The 17,813-nt window shown below is 31.8% G+C and overlaps 1 protein-coding gene and 1 pseudogene across 1 annotated transcript; both read left to right on the plus strand.

The window, feature by feature from the left end:
• Nucleotides 1-3,299: 3,299 nt before the first annotated feature.
• LOC107471713 (sugar transport protein 10-like) lies at nt 3,300-12,807 on the plus strand (annotated as a pseudogene).
• Nucleotides 12,808-15,799: 2,992 nt separating this feature from the next.
• On the plus strand, nt 15,800-17,511 carry LOC107471714 (sugar transport protein 10-like). The gene is made up of 3 exons (XM_016091200.3): nt 15,800-16,252; nt 16,356-16,970; nt 17,053-17,511. Exons 1-3 carry the CDS (start codon nt 15,800-15,802, stop codon nt 17,509-17,511), a joined length of 1,527 nt encoding a protein of 508 aa, XP_015946686.1.
• Nucleotides 17,512-17,813: the final 302 nt, after the last annotated feature.

Here is a 17,813-nt window from a genome sequence, read left to right on the forward strand (position 1 = left end):
AGGTATTACTTGGTATGACGCGATACACTTGCCGGTTTGTTTGTAGTTTTCAAAATCCGCATCAGGAGCTATCGACTACTTGCATTGGAAGACTTCGCGGAAGAGCCAAGTGAGAGAACATAAGATGAGAAGACACCACATCCAACTCAAAACCTTAAGGTGTAAAGTGAATGGGATGTGGGACTCACTCCTTATACACTACATATGAGTATTTGTCTTCGATGTTTCACCATGAATACTCCTTAAACAACCAGACCAATTAACCATCAGCTCTCTTTCTTGTTACTCCTCACACACCACATATGAGTATTGGTCCAAACCATCCTTGTCGGGAAGACTTTCGATGTTTCACGTTGAATACTTCCTTAAACCACCAGATCGATTAAACATCAACTCTAATACCACTTATTAGGACACTGTGGGGAGCTCTCGACCATCAGAGAGACTTCAAAGAGGAACCATGTAAGAGAACATAAGATGAAAAGATACCACAGCTCTAATACCTTTTGTTAGGACATCGTGAGGAGCTCTCGACCAACGAGGAGACTTCGGGGAGGAACCAAGTGAGAGAACATAAGATGAGAAGACACCGCATCCAACTCAAAACCTTAAGGTGTAAAGTTAATGGGTCTCTCATATTATAAACTCATCACCCTTCATTGTTTACTTCAATGTGGGACTAATTCTTACACTCCTCACACACTACATGAGTCTTCGTCTCTGATACTTCACCTTGAATACTCCTTAAACCACCAAACCGATTAATCGTCGGCTTTCGTCCTTTTTTTCTTTAATGTGGGACTAATTCTTACACTCTTCACACACCACATATGAGTATTCTTCTTTGATGCTTCATCTTAAGTACTCCTTAACCCACCAGATCAATTAACCATCGGCTTTCTTTCTTGTTTTCTTCAATGTGAGACTAATTCTTACAATCCTCACATACCACATATGAATATTTGTCCAGACTACCCTTATCGAGAAGACTTTCAATGCTCTTCAAGTTAAATACCCCTTAAACCAATTGAATACTCCTAAAATCACCAAATCGATTAACCATTTGCTCTGATACCACTTGTTGGGCCACTGTGGAGAGCTCTCGACCATCAGAGAGACTTTAGGGAAGAACCAAGTGAGAGAACATAAAATAAAAAGACACCACATCCAACTCAAAATCTTAAGGTGTAAAGTTAATAGATCTCTCATCTTATAAGCTTCTTATTCTTCCTTGTTTTCTTCAACGTGGAACTAATTCTAACACTCCTCACACTTACAACTTAACATTATTAGTGTGTTGTATGGTGTTTAAAATACTTTACAGTCAAAAGATGAATGATATACCATCCCAATTCATTAATAAAATGTTTCTCTTTGACAGTTTCTTAGAAATTCAAATGACGTTTGTTGGCACTTATTGCCAAAATAGAAAAACTTGTGACAGTAATTGGAAGCAATTTTTAGTGTCAGTTGTGAATATTTTTAGAAATCTTATATGAGTTGCTTTCAATGTAATACCCTATAATTAAACATGTTTATCGATAATTTATTATCATCACTACAACAGAGATAGGGAAGAAGAAGAAGAGCATAAAAGAACAAGTAGAAGCATAATTATTTAGTAGAACATCTATGATGTTTTCTTATAACAAGCTAAGACTACATACAAATACAAGAAAAATCAATCACATCTTTGTAATAAGAAAAATTAAAATTAGAAAGATGGCAGGAGATGGCTACGTTAAAACTGGTGGACGATAATATGAAAGAAAGGTGACAGCATTCGTGTTAATTACATGTTTTGTTGCTGCCATGGAAGATTTTCTCTTTAGGTACGATTTTAGTGTCATGGGAGGAGTCACAACTATGGAACCATTATTGGATAAATTTTTTTCGGTTGTGTATCAACAAATACTGAGTGATTATGGTACCAATCAATACGGTAAGTTTGACAACCAGCTATTCTTGTTGTTCCCCTCCTCTCTGTATCTTGCGGTATTAGTAACTTCTTTTTGCTGTCACAACCTCAAGATTGTTTGGGCACAAGCCATCCATATTTTTGGGTGGCCTATTTTTCCTTATTGGAACACTGTTGAATGGTTTTTCAATTAACATTAAAATGTTTATCATCGATCGATAGGAATAATCATGGTTCAGTTTTTTCATAAGTTAAACTGAAACTACACTAAATCATTTTAAATAGTTTAAAAGTTGAACCAAACTATATTTCATATGATAAACCAGTTTATGGTTTATATGCTAAAATTAATTTTTAACATATAAAAATTAGTTTTAATATCTCTCTCTTCCTTGTTATTCCTCACACACAAGATATGAGTATTTGTCTGGATTATTCTTATTGGGAAGAAAAACTTCAGGGAAAAATCAAATGAGAGCACATAAGTTGAGAAGATACCACATCCAACTCAAAATCTTAAATGTGGGACCAAACTATTAACTCTTCAGTCTTTCTTATTTTCGTTAATGTGGGACTGATTCTTACACTTCTTACATACCACATATGAGTATTCGTCTTCTATACTTCACCTTGAATACTCCTCAAACCATCAGACCGGTTAACCATCGGCTCTCATCCTTTTTTTTTCAATGTGAGACTAATTCTTACACTCATCACACACTACATATGAATATTTTTCCGGACCACCCTTGTCGAGAAGACTTTCGATACTTCTCGTTGAATACTCCTTGAACCAACTTCTTAAACCAATTGAATACTCCTTAAACCACCAGGTCAATTAACCATCGGCTCTGATACCACTTGTTGGGCCACCATGGGGAGCTCTCGACCACCGAGAAGACTTCGGACAGGAACCAAATAAGAGAACATAAGATGAAAATACACCACATTCAACTCAAAACCTTAAGATATAAAGTTAATAGGTTTCTCAATGTAGGACTAATTCTTACATTCTTTACACTTGTTGTTTAACATTATTAGTGTGTTGTATTGTATTAAAAATAGTTTACAATCAACGAATGCTCTTATATCTAAATTCATTAACAAAATATTTATCTTTGACAATTTATCAAAAATTTAAATGACGTTTGTGATACTTATTTTTAAAATAGAAAAATTTGTGACAGTATTTAAAAGCTATTTTTAGTGTTAGTTGTGAATATTTTTAAAAATCCTACATGAGTTGCTTCCAATATGATATCCTATAATTAAACATGTTTATCGATCAATTATTATCATCTCTACATTAGTGAGACAGAGAAAAAGAAGAAAAAAATGCAAAAAAGAATAAGCAGAAGCATAATTAATTAGTAGAATATCTATGGTGTTTTCTTGCAGCAAGATAAGGCTACATACAAATACAAGAAAAATTAATCACATCTTTATAATAAGAAAAGTTAAAGTTTCAAATATAGTAGGAGGTGCCTACGTTGAAACTGGTGGAAGATAATATGAGGAAGAGGTGACAACATTCGTATTAGTTACATGTTTTGTTGCTGCCATGAGAGGTCTTCTCTTTGGGTATGATGTTAGTATCACGGGAGAAATCACATCTATGGAACCATTCTTAGTTAAATTCTTTCAAGTTGTGCATCAACAAATGCTTGATGATTCCGGTACTAATCAATACTGCAAGTTGGACAACCAGCTACTCACGTTATTTACCTCTTGTCTGTATCTCGTGGCAATAATAGCTTATTTTTTTGCTGCCACAACCTCAAGATTGTTTGGACACAAGCCATCCAATTTTTGCGTGGCCTATTTTTTCTTATTAGAGCATTGTTGAATGGTTGCACAATTAACGTTTAAATGCTTATCATCCATCTATAGGTATCTTCATTGTTCAGTTTTTTCATAAGCCATACTAAAAGTGTACCAAAGCATTTTAAATAGTTTAAAAGTTGAACTATTTCATATGATAAATAAATTTATAAACTGTATTATATGCTAAAATCAACTTTTTAACATATAAAAAAAGTTAGTTTTAATATCTCTCTCTCTCTTTCTCGCTCTTCCTTGTTACTACTCATACACACCATATGAGTATTCGTCCGGACCATCCTTGTTGGGAAGGCTTTCGATGCTTCACTTTGAATACTCCATAACCACCAGATCAATTAGCAATTGCCTCTGATACCACTTTTTAGGAACTCTCGATCAGCGGAAATGACACCACATCTAACTCAAAATCTTAAGGTGTAAAATTAATAGGTCTCTCATCTTATAAACTCCTTACTTTTCTTTATTTTCTTCAATGTGAAATTAATTCTTACACTCCAGATACTTGCTTCTTAACATTATTAGTGTGTTGTATGGTATTGAAAATGGTTTACAATCAAAATATTAATGCCCTGATATCCAAATTCATTAACAAAATATTTCTCTTTGACAATTTCTCAAAAATTTAAATGACGTTTGTGATACTTATTGCAAAAATAGAAAAATATGTGACAATATTTGGAAGCTATTTTTAGTGTCAATTGTGAATATTTTTAGAAAGTTTATATGAGTTGCTTTCAATGTAATACTCTATAATTAAACATGTTTATCGATCAATTATTATCACCATTACAACAGTGAGATAGAGAATAAGAAAAAAAAGAGCAAAAAAGAACAAGTAGAAGCATAATTAATTAATAAAACATCTATGGTGTTTTTTTGTAGCAAGCTAAAGGCTACATACAAATACAAGAAAAATAAATCACATCTATATTATAAGAAAAATTAAAGTTTTAAACATAGTAGAAAGTGCCTATGTTGAAACTGGTGGAAGGCAATATGAGGGAGAGGTGACAGCATTCGTGTTAATTACATGTTTTGTTGCTGCCATGGGAGGTCTTCTCTTTGGGTATGATGTTGATATCACGGGAAGAATCACATCTATGGAACCATTCCTGATTAAATTCTTTTCGATTATGTATCAACAAATGCTGAATGATTACGGTACCAATCAATACTGCAAGTTTGACAACCAGCTACTCACGTTGTTCACATCTTCTGTATCTCGTGGCAATAATAGCTTATTTTTTTGCTACCACAACCTTAATATTGTTTGGACGCAAGCCGTCCAAGTTTTTGCGTGGCATATTTTGAAGAACTGTTGAATGGTTGTCCAATTAACATTTAAATGCTTATCATCGATCTATAGGAGTCTTCGTGGTTCAGTTTTTTCATAAGCTAAACTAAAACTGCACCAAACCATTTTAAATAATTTAAAAGTTGAATTATTTCATATAACAAACCAATTTATAAACTGGTTTATAATGTAAATCCATTTTTAACATGTAAAAAATTAGTTTCAAGATCTCTCTCTTCCATGCTACTCCTTATACACCACATATGAGTATTCGTCCAGACCATCCTTGTTGGGGAGGCTTTCGACTCTTCAGTGTTCCTTAAATGTTCCTTAGCATTGAATACTCCTTGAACCACCAAACCGATTAACCATCGGTTCTGATACCATCCGAGGAGACTTCGACAGGAACCAAGTAAGCGAACATAAGATGAAAAGATACCACATCTAACTCAAAACTTTATGGTGTAAAGTTAATAGGTCTCTCATCTTATAAATTAGTAGAACATCTGTAATATTTTCTTGTAGCAAGTTCAAACTACATACAAATACAAGGAAAATCAATCACATCTTTGTAATAAGAAAAATTAAAGTTTCAAACATGGCAGGAGGTGCCTATGTTAAAACTGGTGGAAGGAAACATGAGGGAAAGACGACAGCATTTGTGTTAATTTCATGTTCGGTTGCTGCCATGGGAGGTCTTATCTTTGGGTATGATGTTGGTATCACGGGAGGAATCACATCTATGGAATCACTCTTGGTTAAATTTGTGGCAATAATAGCTTCTTTTTATTGCTACCACAATCTCAAGATTGTTTGGACCCAAGCCATCCATGTTTTTATGTGGCCTATTTTTTTTATTAGAGCACTATCGTATACTTGCATAATTAACGTTTAAATGCTTATCATTGGTAGATAGGAGTCTTCATGGTTCAGTTTTTTCATAAGATAAACTGAAACTGCACCAAATAATTTTAAATAGTTTAAAAATTGAACTATTTCATATGACAAACTAATTTATAAACTAGTTTATATGTTAAAATCAATTTTTCAATATATAAAAAAAATTAGTTTCAATACTTTTCTAGTTCTCTCTCTTTTTCTCTCTTCCTTGTTACTCCTCATACACCCAATACGACTTGTTGGGCCACCGTGAAGAGCTCTCGACCACCAAAAAGATTTCGGACAGGAACTAAGTAAAAAAACATAAGATGAAAGGACACCACATCAAACTCAAAACCTTAAGGCGTAAAGTTAATAGGTCTCTTCTCTTATAAACGCCTTACTCTTCCTTGTTTTTTTCAATCTGGGACTAATACTTACACTCCTTACACTTGCTACTTAACAGTATTAGTGTGTTGTTATGGTATTGAAAACAGTTTACAATCAAAAGATGAATGTCCTGATACCTAAATTCATTAATAAAATATTTCTCTTTCGTAATTTTTCAAAAATTCAAATGACGTTTGTAATACTTATAGCCAAATTAAAAAAATTCGTGACAGTATTTGGAAGCTATTTTTAGTGTCAGTTGTGGATATTTTTAGAAATTCTATATGGGTTGCTTCCAATATAATAACCTATAATTAAACATGTTTATCGATCAATTATTATCAACACTACAACAGTGAGATAGAGAAGAAGAAGAAAAAAAAGAGCAAAAAAAAAACAACCAGAAGCATAATAAATTAGTAAAACATCTGTGGTGTTTTCTTGTAGCAAGCTAAGGCTACATACAAATACAAGAAAAATTAATCACATCTTTGTAATAAGAAAAATTAAAGTTTCAAACATGGCAGGAGGTGCTAATGTTAAAACTGGTGGAAGGCAATATGAGGCAGAGGTGACAACCAATGCTGGATGATTCGGTATCAATCGATACTGCAAATTGTTGGGGCACCATGGAGAGCTCTCGATCATCTGGGAGACCTTGGGGAGGAACTAAGTAAGAAAACATAAGAGAAAAAGACACCACATCAAACTCAAAACCTTAAGGTGTAAAGTTAATGGGTCTCTCATCTTATAAACTCGTCACTCTTTCTTACGTTCTTCAATGTAGGACTAATTCTTGCACTCTTCACACGCCTCAGACCTCTGCACAACACCTCGGGATATGCCCCATAAGATATGAAGATACCACATCTAATTCAAAATCTTAAGGTATAAAGTTAATGGCTCTAAACTCATGACTCTTCCTTGTTTTCTTCAATGTAGGACTAATTCTTATACTCCTCACACACCACCACTTTTTCTTGTTTTCTTTAATAAGGGACTAATTCTTACACTTCTCACACACCACATATGAGTATTTGTCCGGACCACCATTGTCGGAAAAATTTTAAATGCTTCACGTTGAATACTTCTTAAACCTCTTCCCCCCTCTCTCCCTCCCTCCCTCTCTCTCTCTCTCAAGTCAGTCACCTTTTTCACCTTTTTATTATTTTGCATTACTCGATAATTATTATGTTTTTTTATTTTGAATTATTTTATTTATTTATTTTTAGCTAACTAATTGATAATGGAATCTCATGATCGATATAGCCATCTAACGAATAAGTGAGTCACTATTTTGCATTATTCCATAATTATTATGCCTTTTATGTTTTTATATTTGAAATTATTTGTATTTTTTAGTTAACTAATTATTAATGGAATACGATGATCGATTACTTGTTATCTTATTTAAAAATAGAAAATTATGACAATTATGAAAACTAGTTATTTGAAGTAAAAGCAGAGAGAGATAGGAGAAAATCTGATAATTAATTAAAGTGAAATTAGAAATAATTTTATTTGCATTAATAGCAAACTGAACTATAAAAATTGATCTTTTATAAATTGATTTTTATATAAAAAAAATAGAAACTATAGTTCTAAAAAATTGGTTTATTCAAAATAATTTTGGTTTAGTTTCAGTTCAGTTAAATTGTTTTTTTTGAAACCTTTATCAATCGAATATTTCTAGATTTTGGTGTTGGATATTGCAATTAGGTGAGAAACATCATTAATATATAAGTTTTCTAATCCACATGCATTAATAGTTAGTTCTTTAATACTAATCATTTTTTTATTATCTGTTGTTAAAATAGTTTGTTCCAATCTACTTGTCTGAGATGACTTTGGCTAAATTTAGAGGAGTACTCAACATTGAGTTTCAAATGATGATCACAGTCAGAATTCTAAGTGCTAGTCTCATCAACTATGCAACTTTGAAGCATAAAAATGGACGGAGAGTATCTTTGGGAATTAGAGTTGTGTCAGCAGTTTTGCTATGTGTAGGATCTTTTTGTTTAGAGAAAATACCAAACTCTTTGATTGAAAGAGGACAATACGTAAAAGTTAAGACAATGTTGTAGAAAATCTGTGGCACTAACAATGTTGATGTGGAATATGAAGATCTTGTTGATGCAAGTGAGGCAGCTAGTAAGATGGAAAACCCATGGAAGAACATTATACGACACAAATATAGGCCACAACTCACTTTCTGCTCTTTCATTCCGGTCTCCCAACAATTCACTGGAATTAATGTCATCATATTTTATGCTCCAGTACTTTTTATCATTTTGGGCTTTGGCAGTGATGCCTCCCTCATGTCGGCAGTTATTGTTGGGCCATCGTGAAGAGCTCTCGACTAGCAGAGAGACTTCGGGGAGAAATCAAGTGGTATCAGAGCCGATGGTGGCTCAACAAGGGGTATCAGAGCCAATGGTGGCCCGACAAGGGGTATCAGAGCCGATGGTTAATCGGTCATGGTGGCCCAACAAGTAGTATCAGAGTTAATGGTGGCCTAACAAGTGGTATCAGAGCCGATGGTTAATCGGTCAAGTTTAAGGAGTATTCAAGGTGAAGCGTCGAAAATCTTCCTGGCAAAGATAGTTCGGAAGGCGTGTTCCGCGGTGTGGTGCGGCAGTGTGATGGACGAATACTCAAATGTAGTGGAAGAGTTAGAATGGAGTTGATGCTTGATGTGGAGATGATTCACACTTGAAGGGGAGATTGATATTGCAGGTGTGAGAAGTAGTGTATGAAATTAGCTCTACATTGAAGAAAGCAATAAAGAGTGAGGAGTTTATTAGATGAGAGACCCATTAACTTACTACCTTGAGGTTTTGAGTTGGATGTGGTGTCTTCTCATCTTATGTTTTCTCACTTGATTCCTTTCTGAAATCGCTCTGGTGGTCGAAAGCTCCCCACGGTAGCCCAACAAGTGGTATCAGAGCCGATGGTGGCCCAACAAAGGGGTATTAGAGCTTATGGATAATCGATCATAGTGGCCCAACGAATGGTATCAGAGTCAATGGTGGCCTAACAGTTATCACAGGAGGTGTTAATGTTCTTGCTACACTTGTTTCTCAAGGGTGGCAGACAAATTTGGAAGAAAAGGTGGCATTTAGATGCATGTTTGTCAGGTAAAAAACAAATTTATGGAGAAAATTAATTATCTGGTAAAATATCTCCGTATAAAAGTAATAACTAAAAAGTTAATATATATTATATTAAACGGTTTAATTAGTTATTATCATCACAAGATATCTTGTATATGGGTAGTCAGATTAATATTTTCTATTCAGTCATTTTGTGTAACTAAAGAATGAAAGAATAATGTTGATGTATTTGCAAGGGAGCGCTCTAGTAGTTAATGAATTAGACGAGGAAAGTACAATATTTTTTGATCTCGCCACCTGAGTCGGTGAAGCAATAAAGACGATTTTGAGAAGGACGCATGGCTTAATTACCCTATTGACCTGGGTTGGCGAAAATTACTTTCTTGAATCCTGTTCGATCACATGCTTTGATTAAGTGTTGACATTAATTAAAAAGATCGTTAATTTTTATGGTTAACTCATTATTTAATTTATGTTTCCATAAAAAAGAAGTGATTCATATGAATACAAACTTTACATGATTATTTTGCTAATAGAAAACAATTAATATATGATAAATTTTATCTAACTCTCTCAGAAATAACATATAATTTATTTTTTATGATGTGTCAATTTTTGATTGGTTAATATTTTAATTAATTTGATTATTGACTATATTAATAACTTAAAATTTACTCCATCTCTAATGAATTTCACTCCATTTTAATATTTTTGGTCATGAATCTTTAATTGTTGTCAAAATTAGATAATACTAAAAGTTAAATTTAGAGTCTATATTTGTTATTGTTAGGTCATCAAATTAAAAAGAAATATACTTTCAAACATGATATTGCATCGAATGTTATAATAACAAGTTTTTTATATATTTAAATGATAAATTATTTTTTTTAAGAATGATATTTTTTTTCTCGTGGCCATTGTTTTTTTATTAAATCAAAACCTCTAAACACTTCCCAAACTATATCTAAATGTTCTTTATGCTAAGACGAGTTTCCATTGCTTTGTTCTAGCTCTAGAGTCTAATTATTTATTAATTAGAACCAATATTGTTTAAGTTAGTAAATTTGTTATATATGATTCTTCAATAATTTCTTCCATTATATTATTCCAACAGTTTCTTCTTCTTTAGTGAAGAAGATTATCTATTTTAAATAACAAGCTAATTATAAATGGTCTCTATTATAATTAAAATACTAATTTTAGTTAAATTTAAGGAATTTAAATTAATAGTATAATTAGTAATTAAATTAAAATATTAATTAATAAAAATTAACAAATCATAAAAAATAAATTACATGTTATTTTAAAAATAATTTAATAGAATTTACCATTTTAATATATGCATAAAAGCGAGAAATTTGAAATTATATGAGATAAATGATTAAGTAGAGATTTGATTGAGATTGAAAGGATCATAATAAGAAAATCTGATAATTAATTAAAGTGAAATTCGAAATAAGTTTTATTTGGATTAATAGCAAACTGAACTATAAAAATTGATCTTTTATAAACTGATTTTTATAAAAAAAAAAGAAACTATAGTTTTATAAAATTGGGTTATTTAAAATAATTTTGGTTTAGTTTCACTTCAGTTAAACTATTTTTTTTGAAACCCTTATCAGTCGAATATTTTTAGATTTTGGTGTTGGATATTTCAATCAGGTGAGAAACAACATCATTAATATATAAGTTTTTTAATCTACATGCATTAATAGTTAGTTCTTTAAGACTAATCATTTTTTTATTATCTGTTGTTAAAATTGTTTGTGTCAATTTATTTGTCTGAAATGGTTCTGGCTAAAATTAGAGGAGTACTCAACATTGGGTTTCAAATAATAATCACAGTCAGAATCTAGGTGTAAATCTCATCAACTATGCAACTTCGAAGCATAAAAATGGATGGAGAGTATAATTGGAAATTAGAGCTGTGCCAGCAATTTTGCGGTGTGTAAGGTCTCTTTGCTTAGAAAAAACACTAAACTCTTTTATTGAAAGAGGGCAACACGTAAAAGTCAAGACAATATTGCAGAAAATCTGTGGCACTAATAATGTTGATGAAGGAATATCAAGATCTTGTTGATGCAAGCGAGGTAGCTAGTAAGGTGGAAAACACATGGAAGAACATTATACGACGCAGATATAGGCCACAACTCACTTTCTGCTCTTTTATTCCGGTCTCCCAACAACTCACCGAAATTAATGTCATCATGTTTTATACTCCAGTACTTTTTACCATTTTGGGCTTTGGTAGTGATGCCTCCCTCATGTCTACAGTTATTGTTGGGCCACTGTGGAGAGCTCTCGACCAACAGGGAGAAATCAAGTGGTATCAGAGTCGATGGTGGCCCGACAAGGGGTATCAGAGCCAATGGTTAATCGGTCATGGTGGCTCAACAAGTAGTATCAGAGTTAATGGTGGCCTAACAAGTGGTATTAGAGTCGATGGTTAATCGGTCCAGTTTAAGGACTATTCAAGATGAAGCATTGAAAGTCTTCCCAACAAAGATAATTTGGTAGGCGTGTTCCGCGATGTGGTGCGGCAGTGTGATGGACGAATACTCAAATGTGGTCAAGGAGTTAGAGGGGAGTTGATACTTGATGTGGAGATGATTCACACTTGGGGGGAAGATTGATGTTACAAGTGTGAGGAGTAGTGTATGAAATTAATTCTACACTGAAGAAAACAATAAAGAGTGAGGAGTTTACAAGATGAAAGACCCATTAACTTACTACCTTAAAGTCCTGAGTTGGATGTGGTGTCTTCTCATTTTATGTTTTCTCACTTGATTCCTTCCCGAAATCTCCCTAGTGGTTGAGAGCTCTCCACGGTAGCCTAACAAGTGGTATCGGAGCCGATGGTAGCCCAACAAGGGTATCAGAGCCGATGATTAATCGGTCATGGTGGCCCAACGAGTGGTATCAAAGTCAATGGTGACCTAACAATTATCACAGGGGGTGTTAATGTTCTTACTACACTTGTTTCTATTTTTTGTGTAGACAAATTTAGAAGAAGAATATTGTTTCTCGAAAGTGACAGACAAATTTGTATGAAGGATATTGTTTCTCGAAGGTGGCATTCAGATATTTGTTTATCAGGTAAAAAATAAATTTATGGAGTAAATTAATTATCCGATAAAATATCTCGGTATAAAAGTAATAACTAAAAAGTTAATATATATTATATTAAACGGTTTAATTAGTTATTATCTTTACAAAACATTTTGTATGGGTAGTCATATTAATATTTTCTATTCAGTAATTTTATGTAACTAAAGAACAAAAGAATAATGTTGATGTGTTTGTAAGGAAGCGCTCTAATAGTTAATGAATTAGCTGAGGAAGGTACAATACTTTCTGATCTCGCCATCTGAGTCGGTGAAGCAGTAAAAACGCTTTTGAGAAGGACACATTACTTAATTACTCTATTGACCCGGGTTAGCAAAATTGCTTTTTTAAATCCTGCTCAACCACATACATTCATTAAGTATTGAAAAAATATTAATTAATAAAAAATAAATTACATGTTATTTTAAAAATAATTTAATAGACCTTAATATATGCATAAAAGTGAAAAATTTAAAATTATATGAGATAAATGATTAAGTAGAGATTTGATCGGAATTAGAGGGATACTAATAAGCTAAGCTTGTTTTTGAAAACTATTCCGATATATTCGATCCATATAATATAAATATATAATTTTGTGCGGTGGCGCCGGCAAGGTATAAAAAATAAAAAAAAAATTCTATTTTTATATAAATTTATTTTTCATAAAAAATACTTTTATTTTTATGGTATAAAAGATAAGTTTACAATCATTTTTCGCATATTAATCATTTAAAAAATAAAAAATTTATAAAATGTACTTTATTTAATAAAAAAATGACGGAAAAAAAATCTCTTGACAAATCTATTAAAATAGATCTCGAACGTTATTGAATTTGAATATATGCAAAAATACTTTAACTTTTAAATTAAAAAAAAAAGTCAAATAGATGTGTAGTTAGAGTTTGTGTGTCATATCTAAAAAGATAAAATGCATATATAAACTAAGATGAAACCAAAATTATACAATTCATCCAAAATAAAAAATGTTACATAGATCTCCCAACTGGACGTTTTTATGCAAATCAAATAAGACCCGTTCGAATTACACAATCTAACACTAATTCGAATCGGTGCAATTCGAATTACCATAGAAAATGCAAATTGAATCTGTTCAATTCGATTTATGCATGGACAAAATCTTAGAGTAAATCCAATCACATTGATTTTCTAGTTATATATGCACGTGAGCACCCACTAATTCGAATGACACCAATTCAAATTACAGGCAGTTTATTTACTTGTATAATTTGAACTTAACTGATTCAAATTACCATAAACTTAACTTATTAATTTTTATATGTTATTTTTAAGTTAATAAATAAATAAATATTAATTTTATTATAATAGTAAAAAATTATAGCATACTAAAATAGAATATTAGAAAAAATACTATATAATATAAAAATATATNAAAATTGTCAAACATAAATTATTTTCAACTCTTATTCATAAATTGAAATAAAAATAACATATAAAAATTTAACAACTTTTTAAATATTCTTTCTATAATAAAAAAAATATTTATTTATTAAATTAGAAATAATATATAAAATAACATATTTTAGTACTCTTTTTAAGTACTCTCAATAAATTTAACGTAACGTGACATTTATAATGAAGTTTTTTTATTATTTATAGTAAATATTTATAATAATTACTTTTATTTAATTTACTATTGAATGTATTCTTTATTATATTTATTATGGGTATTATTAATTGAAGAAAAAGTCTAGCGGCCAGCAACTTTATTAAATTCTGTCCCACATGTAACCAGCAAAGAAAAGTGAATTATTAGATGAAATCTCACACCAATTTCACACCATTAAAATCACCATTTATAGCTATTTGATGGCTACAAATCACAAAAGTTGCTAGACCCCTAGCACTACTCTTAAATGTAATGTTATTGTACCTTTATTGTATTCATTATTTTTTAAATTTGTTATAATTTTTTTTATACTTTTTCTAGTATATTTTTTTATATTATATAAGTAAATAAACTACTTGTAATTCGAATTGGTGTCATTCGAATTAGTGGGTGTTCACGTGCATGTATAATTTAAATCAATATGATTCAATTTACTTTAAGATTTTGTTCCTACATATATCGAATTGGACAGATTCAATTTGCATTTCTTATGATAATTTAAATTGTACCGATTCAAATTAGTATTGAATTGTGTAATTCGAATGGATCTCATTCGATTTACATAAAAACCTCCAATAATTGAGAGATTTCCATAACATTTTTCATTTTCGGTAAATAGTGTAATTTTGATTTCATCTTGATTTATATTTACATTTTACCCTATCTAAAAACATGTGCTATTTCTTTTTATATAATATACTTTAGGACGAATCAAGTAGAGATAAAATAAAATATTTTTTAATTTGAAAGATTCCATATAAAATTATCCTTATAAAATGAAAAAAAAAATTATTTTTATTTGTTTAATAAACTGATTTATATATTTTTTATAATATATTTAACTAATAACATATTATATAAGTGAATATATTTATTAGGTATAGTTGTAGATCTAAAGTATCTAATAATGATATTGCAAAAAGAGAATTTGTAAAGGACAAATTTTTAACAAATTTGCCACTTCACTCTATGTATACTTTCGTCTGATGATAATATGTCAAATTAAAATTAAACTCCAATGATAGGCAATGTTCTTTATCTAGTTAGCATTACTTGTACTTGTATTTTTAGAGTACTCCCGACATTAAAGCGATAAATATGTTAGTTGAAACAATATCATAACTGAAATTGCGTAACACGGATTAGAACCATATGACAGAGTTATTAGTGCATATGTATGGTATTGAAAACAGTTTTTAGTCAAAAGATAAAAATCCTAGCATCTCGGTTCATTAATAAAATATTCAGAGGTTTGACAATTTCTTAAAGAATGAAATGACGTGTGTGGATACTTATCGCTAAAATAGAAAAATCAGATAGTAATTGAAAGTTATTTTTAGTGTCAGTTATAAATATTTTTAGTAATTTATCGTGGATTGTTTCTAATGTAATACTCTATAAATTAAACATGTTTATCCATTAATTATCATTATTACTACAACAGTGAGATATAGAAGAAGAAAAAAAAAAGAGACCATCAAAAAATGAGCCAGAAGCTTAATTACTTAGTAGAATATTTGTAGTGTTTTTTTAGCAAACTAAAACTACATACAAAGGCGAAAAAAATCGATCACATCTTTGTAGTAAGAAAAATTAAAGTTTGAAAGATGGCAGGAGGAGCTCACATTGAAACTGGAGGACGACATTACGAGGGAGAGGTGACAGCATTTGTATTAATTACATGTTTCGTTGCTGCCATGGGAGGCCTTCTTTTTGGGTATGATCTTGGTATCACAGGAGGAGTCACATCTATGGAACCATTTTTGGTTAAATTTTTTCCCACTGTGTATAAACAAATGCTTGATGATTCTAGTACTAATCAATATTGCAAGTTTGACAACCAGCTACTCACGTTATTCACCTCCTCTTTGTATCTTGCGGCATTAATAGCTTCATTTTTTGCTGCCACAACCACAAGATTGTTCGGACGCAAACCATCTATGTTTTTGGGTGGCTTATTTTTTCTTATTGGAGCACTGTTGAATGGCTTCGCAATTAATGTTGAAATGCTTATCATTGGTCGAATATTTTTAGGTTTTGGTGTCGGATATTGCAATCAGGTAAGAAACGACATCATTAATATAAAAGTTTTCTAATCCGCATGCATTAATACTTAGTTCTTTAAGACTAATAATTGTTTTTTATGATCTCTTGTTAAAATAGTCTGTGCCGATTTACTTGTCTGAGATGGCTCCAGCTAAAATTAGAGGAGCACTCAATATTGGGTTTCAAATGATGATCACACTCGGAATCCTAGGTGCAAACCTCATCAATTATGCAACCTCGAGGCATAAAAATGGATGGAGAGTATCTTTGGGACTTGGAGCTGTGCCAGCAATTTTGCTGTGTGTAGGGTCTCTTTGTTTAGAGGAAACACCAAACTCTTTAATTGAAAGAGGACAACATGTAAAAGCCAAGACAATGTTGCAGAAAGTCCGTGGCACGAACAATGTTGATGAGGAATATCAAGATCTTGTTGATGCAAGTGAGGCAGCTAGTAAGGTGGAAAACCCATGGAAGAACATTACAAGACGCAGATATAGGCCACAACTCACTTTTTGCTCTTTCATTCCCTTCTTCCAACAACTCACCGGAATTAATTTTTATGCTCCAGTACTTTTTACCATTTTGGGTTTTGGCAATGATGCTTCGCTCATGTCTGCAGTTATCACAGGAGGTGTTAATGTTCTTGCTACATTTGTCTCTGTTTTCTGTGTAGACAAATTTGGAAGAAGAATATTATTTCTTGAAGGTGGCATTCAGATGCTTGTTTGTCAGGTAAAAATAAATTTATATAAAAAATTTTATATGTATGTATGTATGACGCGACTAAGCAAGATTACTATTGCATGGATTGTAGATTGTGGTTGGAGTCATGATCGGTTTGAAGTTTGGATTGAATGGTCAAGGATCATTTAACAAAGGAGAAGCAGACATCCTGTTGGTGTTTATATGTTTATACGTTGCAGCATTTGCATGGTCATGGGGGCCATTAGGTTGGTTGGTACCAAGCGAAATATGTTCTCTTGAAATTCGCGCAGCAGGCCAAGCTATTAATGTGGCAGTGAACATGTTCTTTACTTTTGGCATCGGTCAAATCTTTCTTAGCTTGCTTTGCCACTTGAAATTTGGTCTCTTTTTCTTCTTTGGTGCTTGGGTGCTTGTTATGACCATTTTCATTGCCTTCTTGTTACCCGAGACTAAAAACGTCCCTGTTGAAGAAATGAACTATGTTTGGAAGTCCCACTGGTTTTGGAACAAGTATATACCTGATGATGCCGTTCCACCAGCTTACAATAGTTCCAAAGCTGCTCCTTGAAGTTAATTAGCGAATCATTAAATAATCTTTTGTTCTCAGATAGGGATCAATATAGTTTTTATTCTTGCTACTTTCACAAAAATAAGGATTAAAAAAAAAAAGACTTATCAGATCAAGCTTATATGCAAAGATATTCTTTGGCATAAGGGATATTTCTTCATGTAACTTCCCAACATATCAAATTATTGAGTAGAAATAAGATTGATTTCTTTAACTTTTATCTCTTCATATCATTCATTCCCTCCCCCTCTTTCTTCTATTATATCTAGTACATTTTATATGATCATTAGATTTTCTTGGTG

This window comes from Arachis duranensis, chromosome 10 (genome assembly GCF_000817695.3).
Source record: "Arachis duranensis cultivar V14167 chromosome 10, aradu.V14167.gnm2.J7QH, whole genome shotgun sequence".
In the NCBI taxonomy this organism is placed as follows: Eukaryota; Viridiplantae; Streptophyta; class Magnoliopsida; order Fabales; family Fabaceae; genus Arachis; species Arachis duranensis.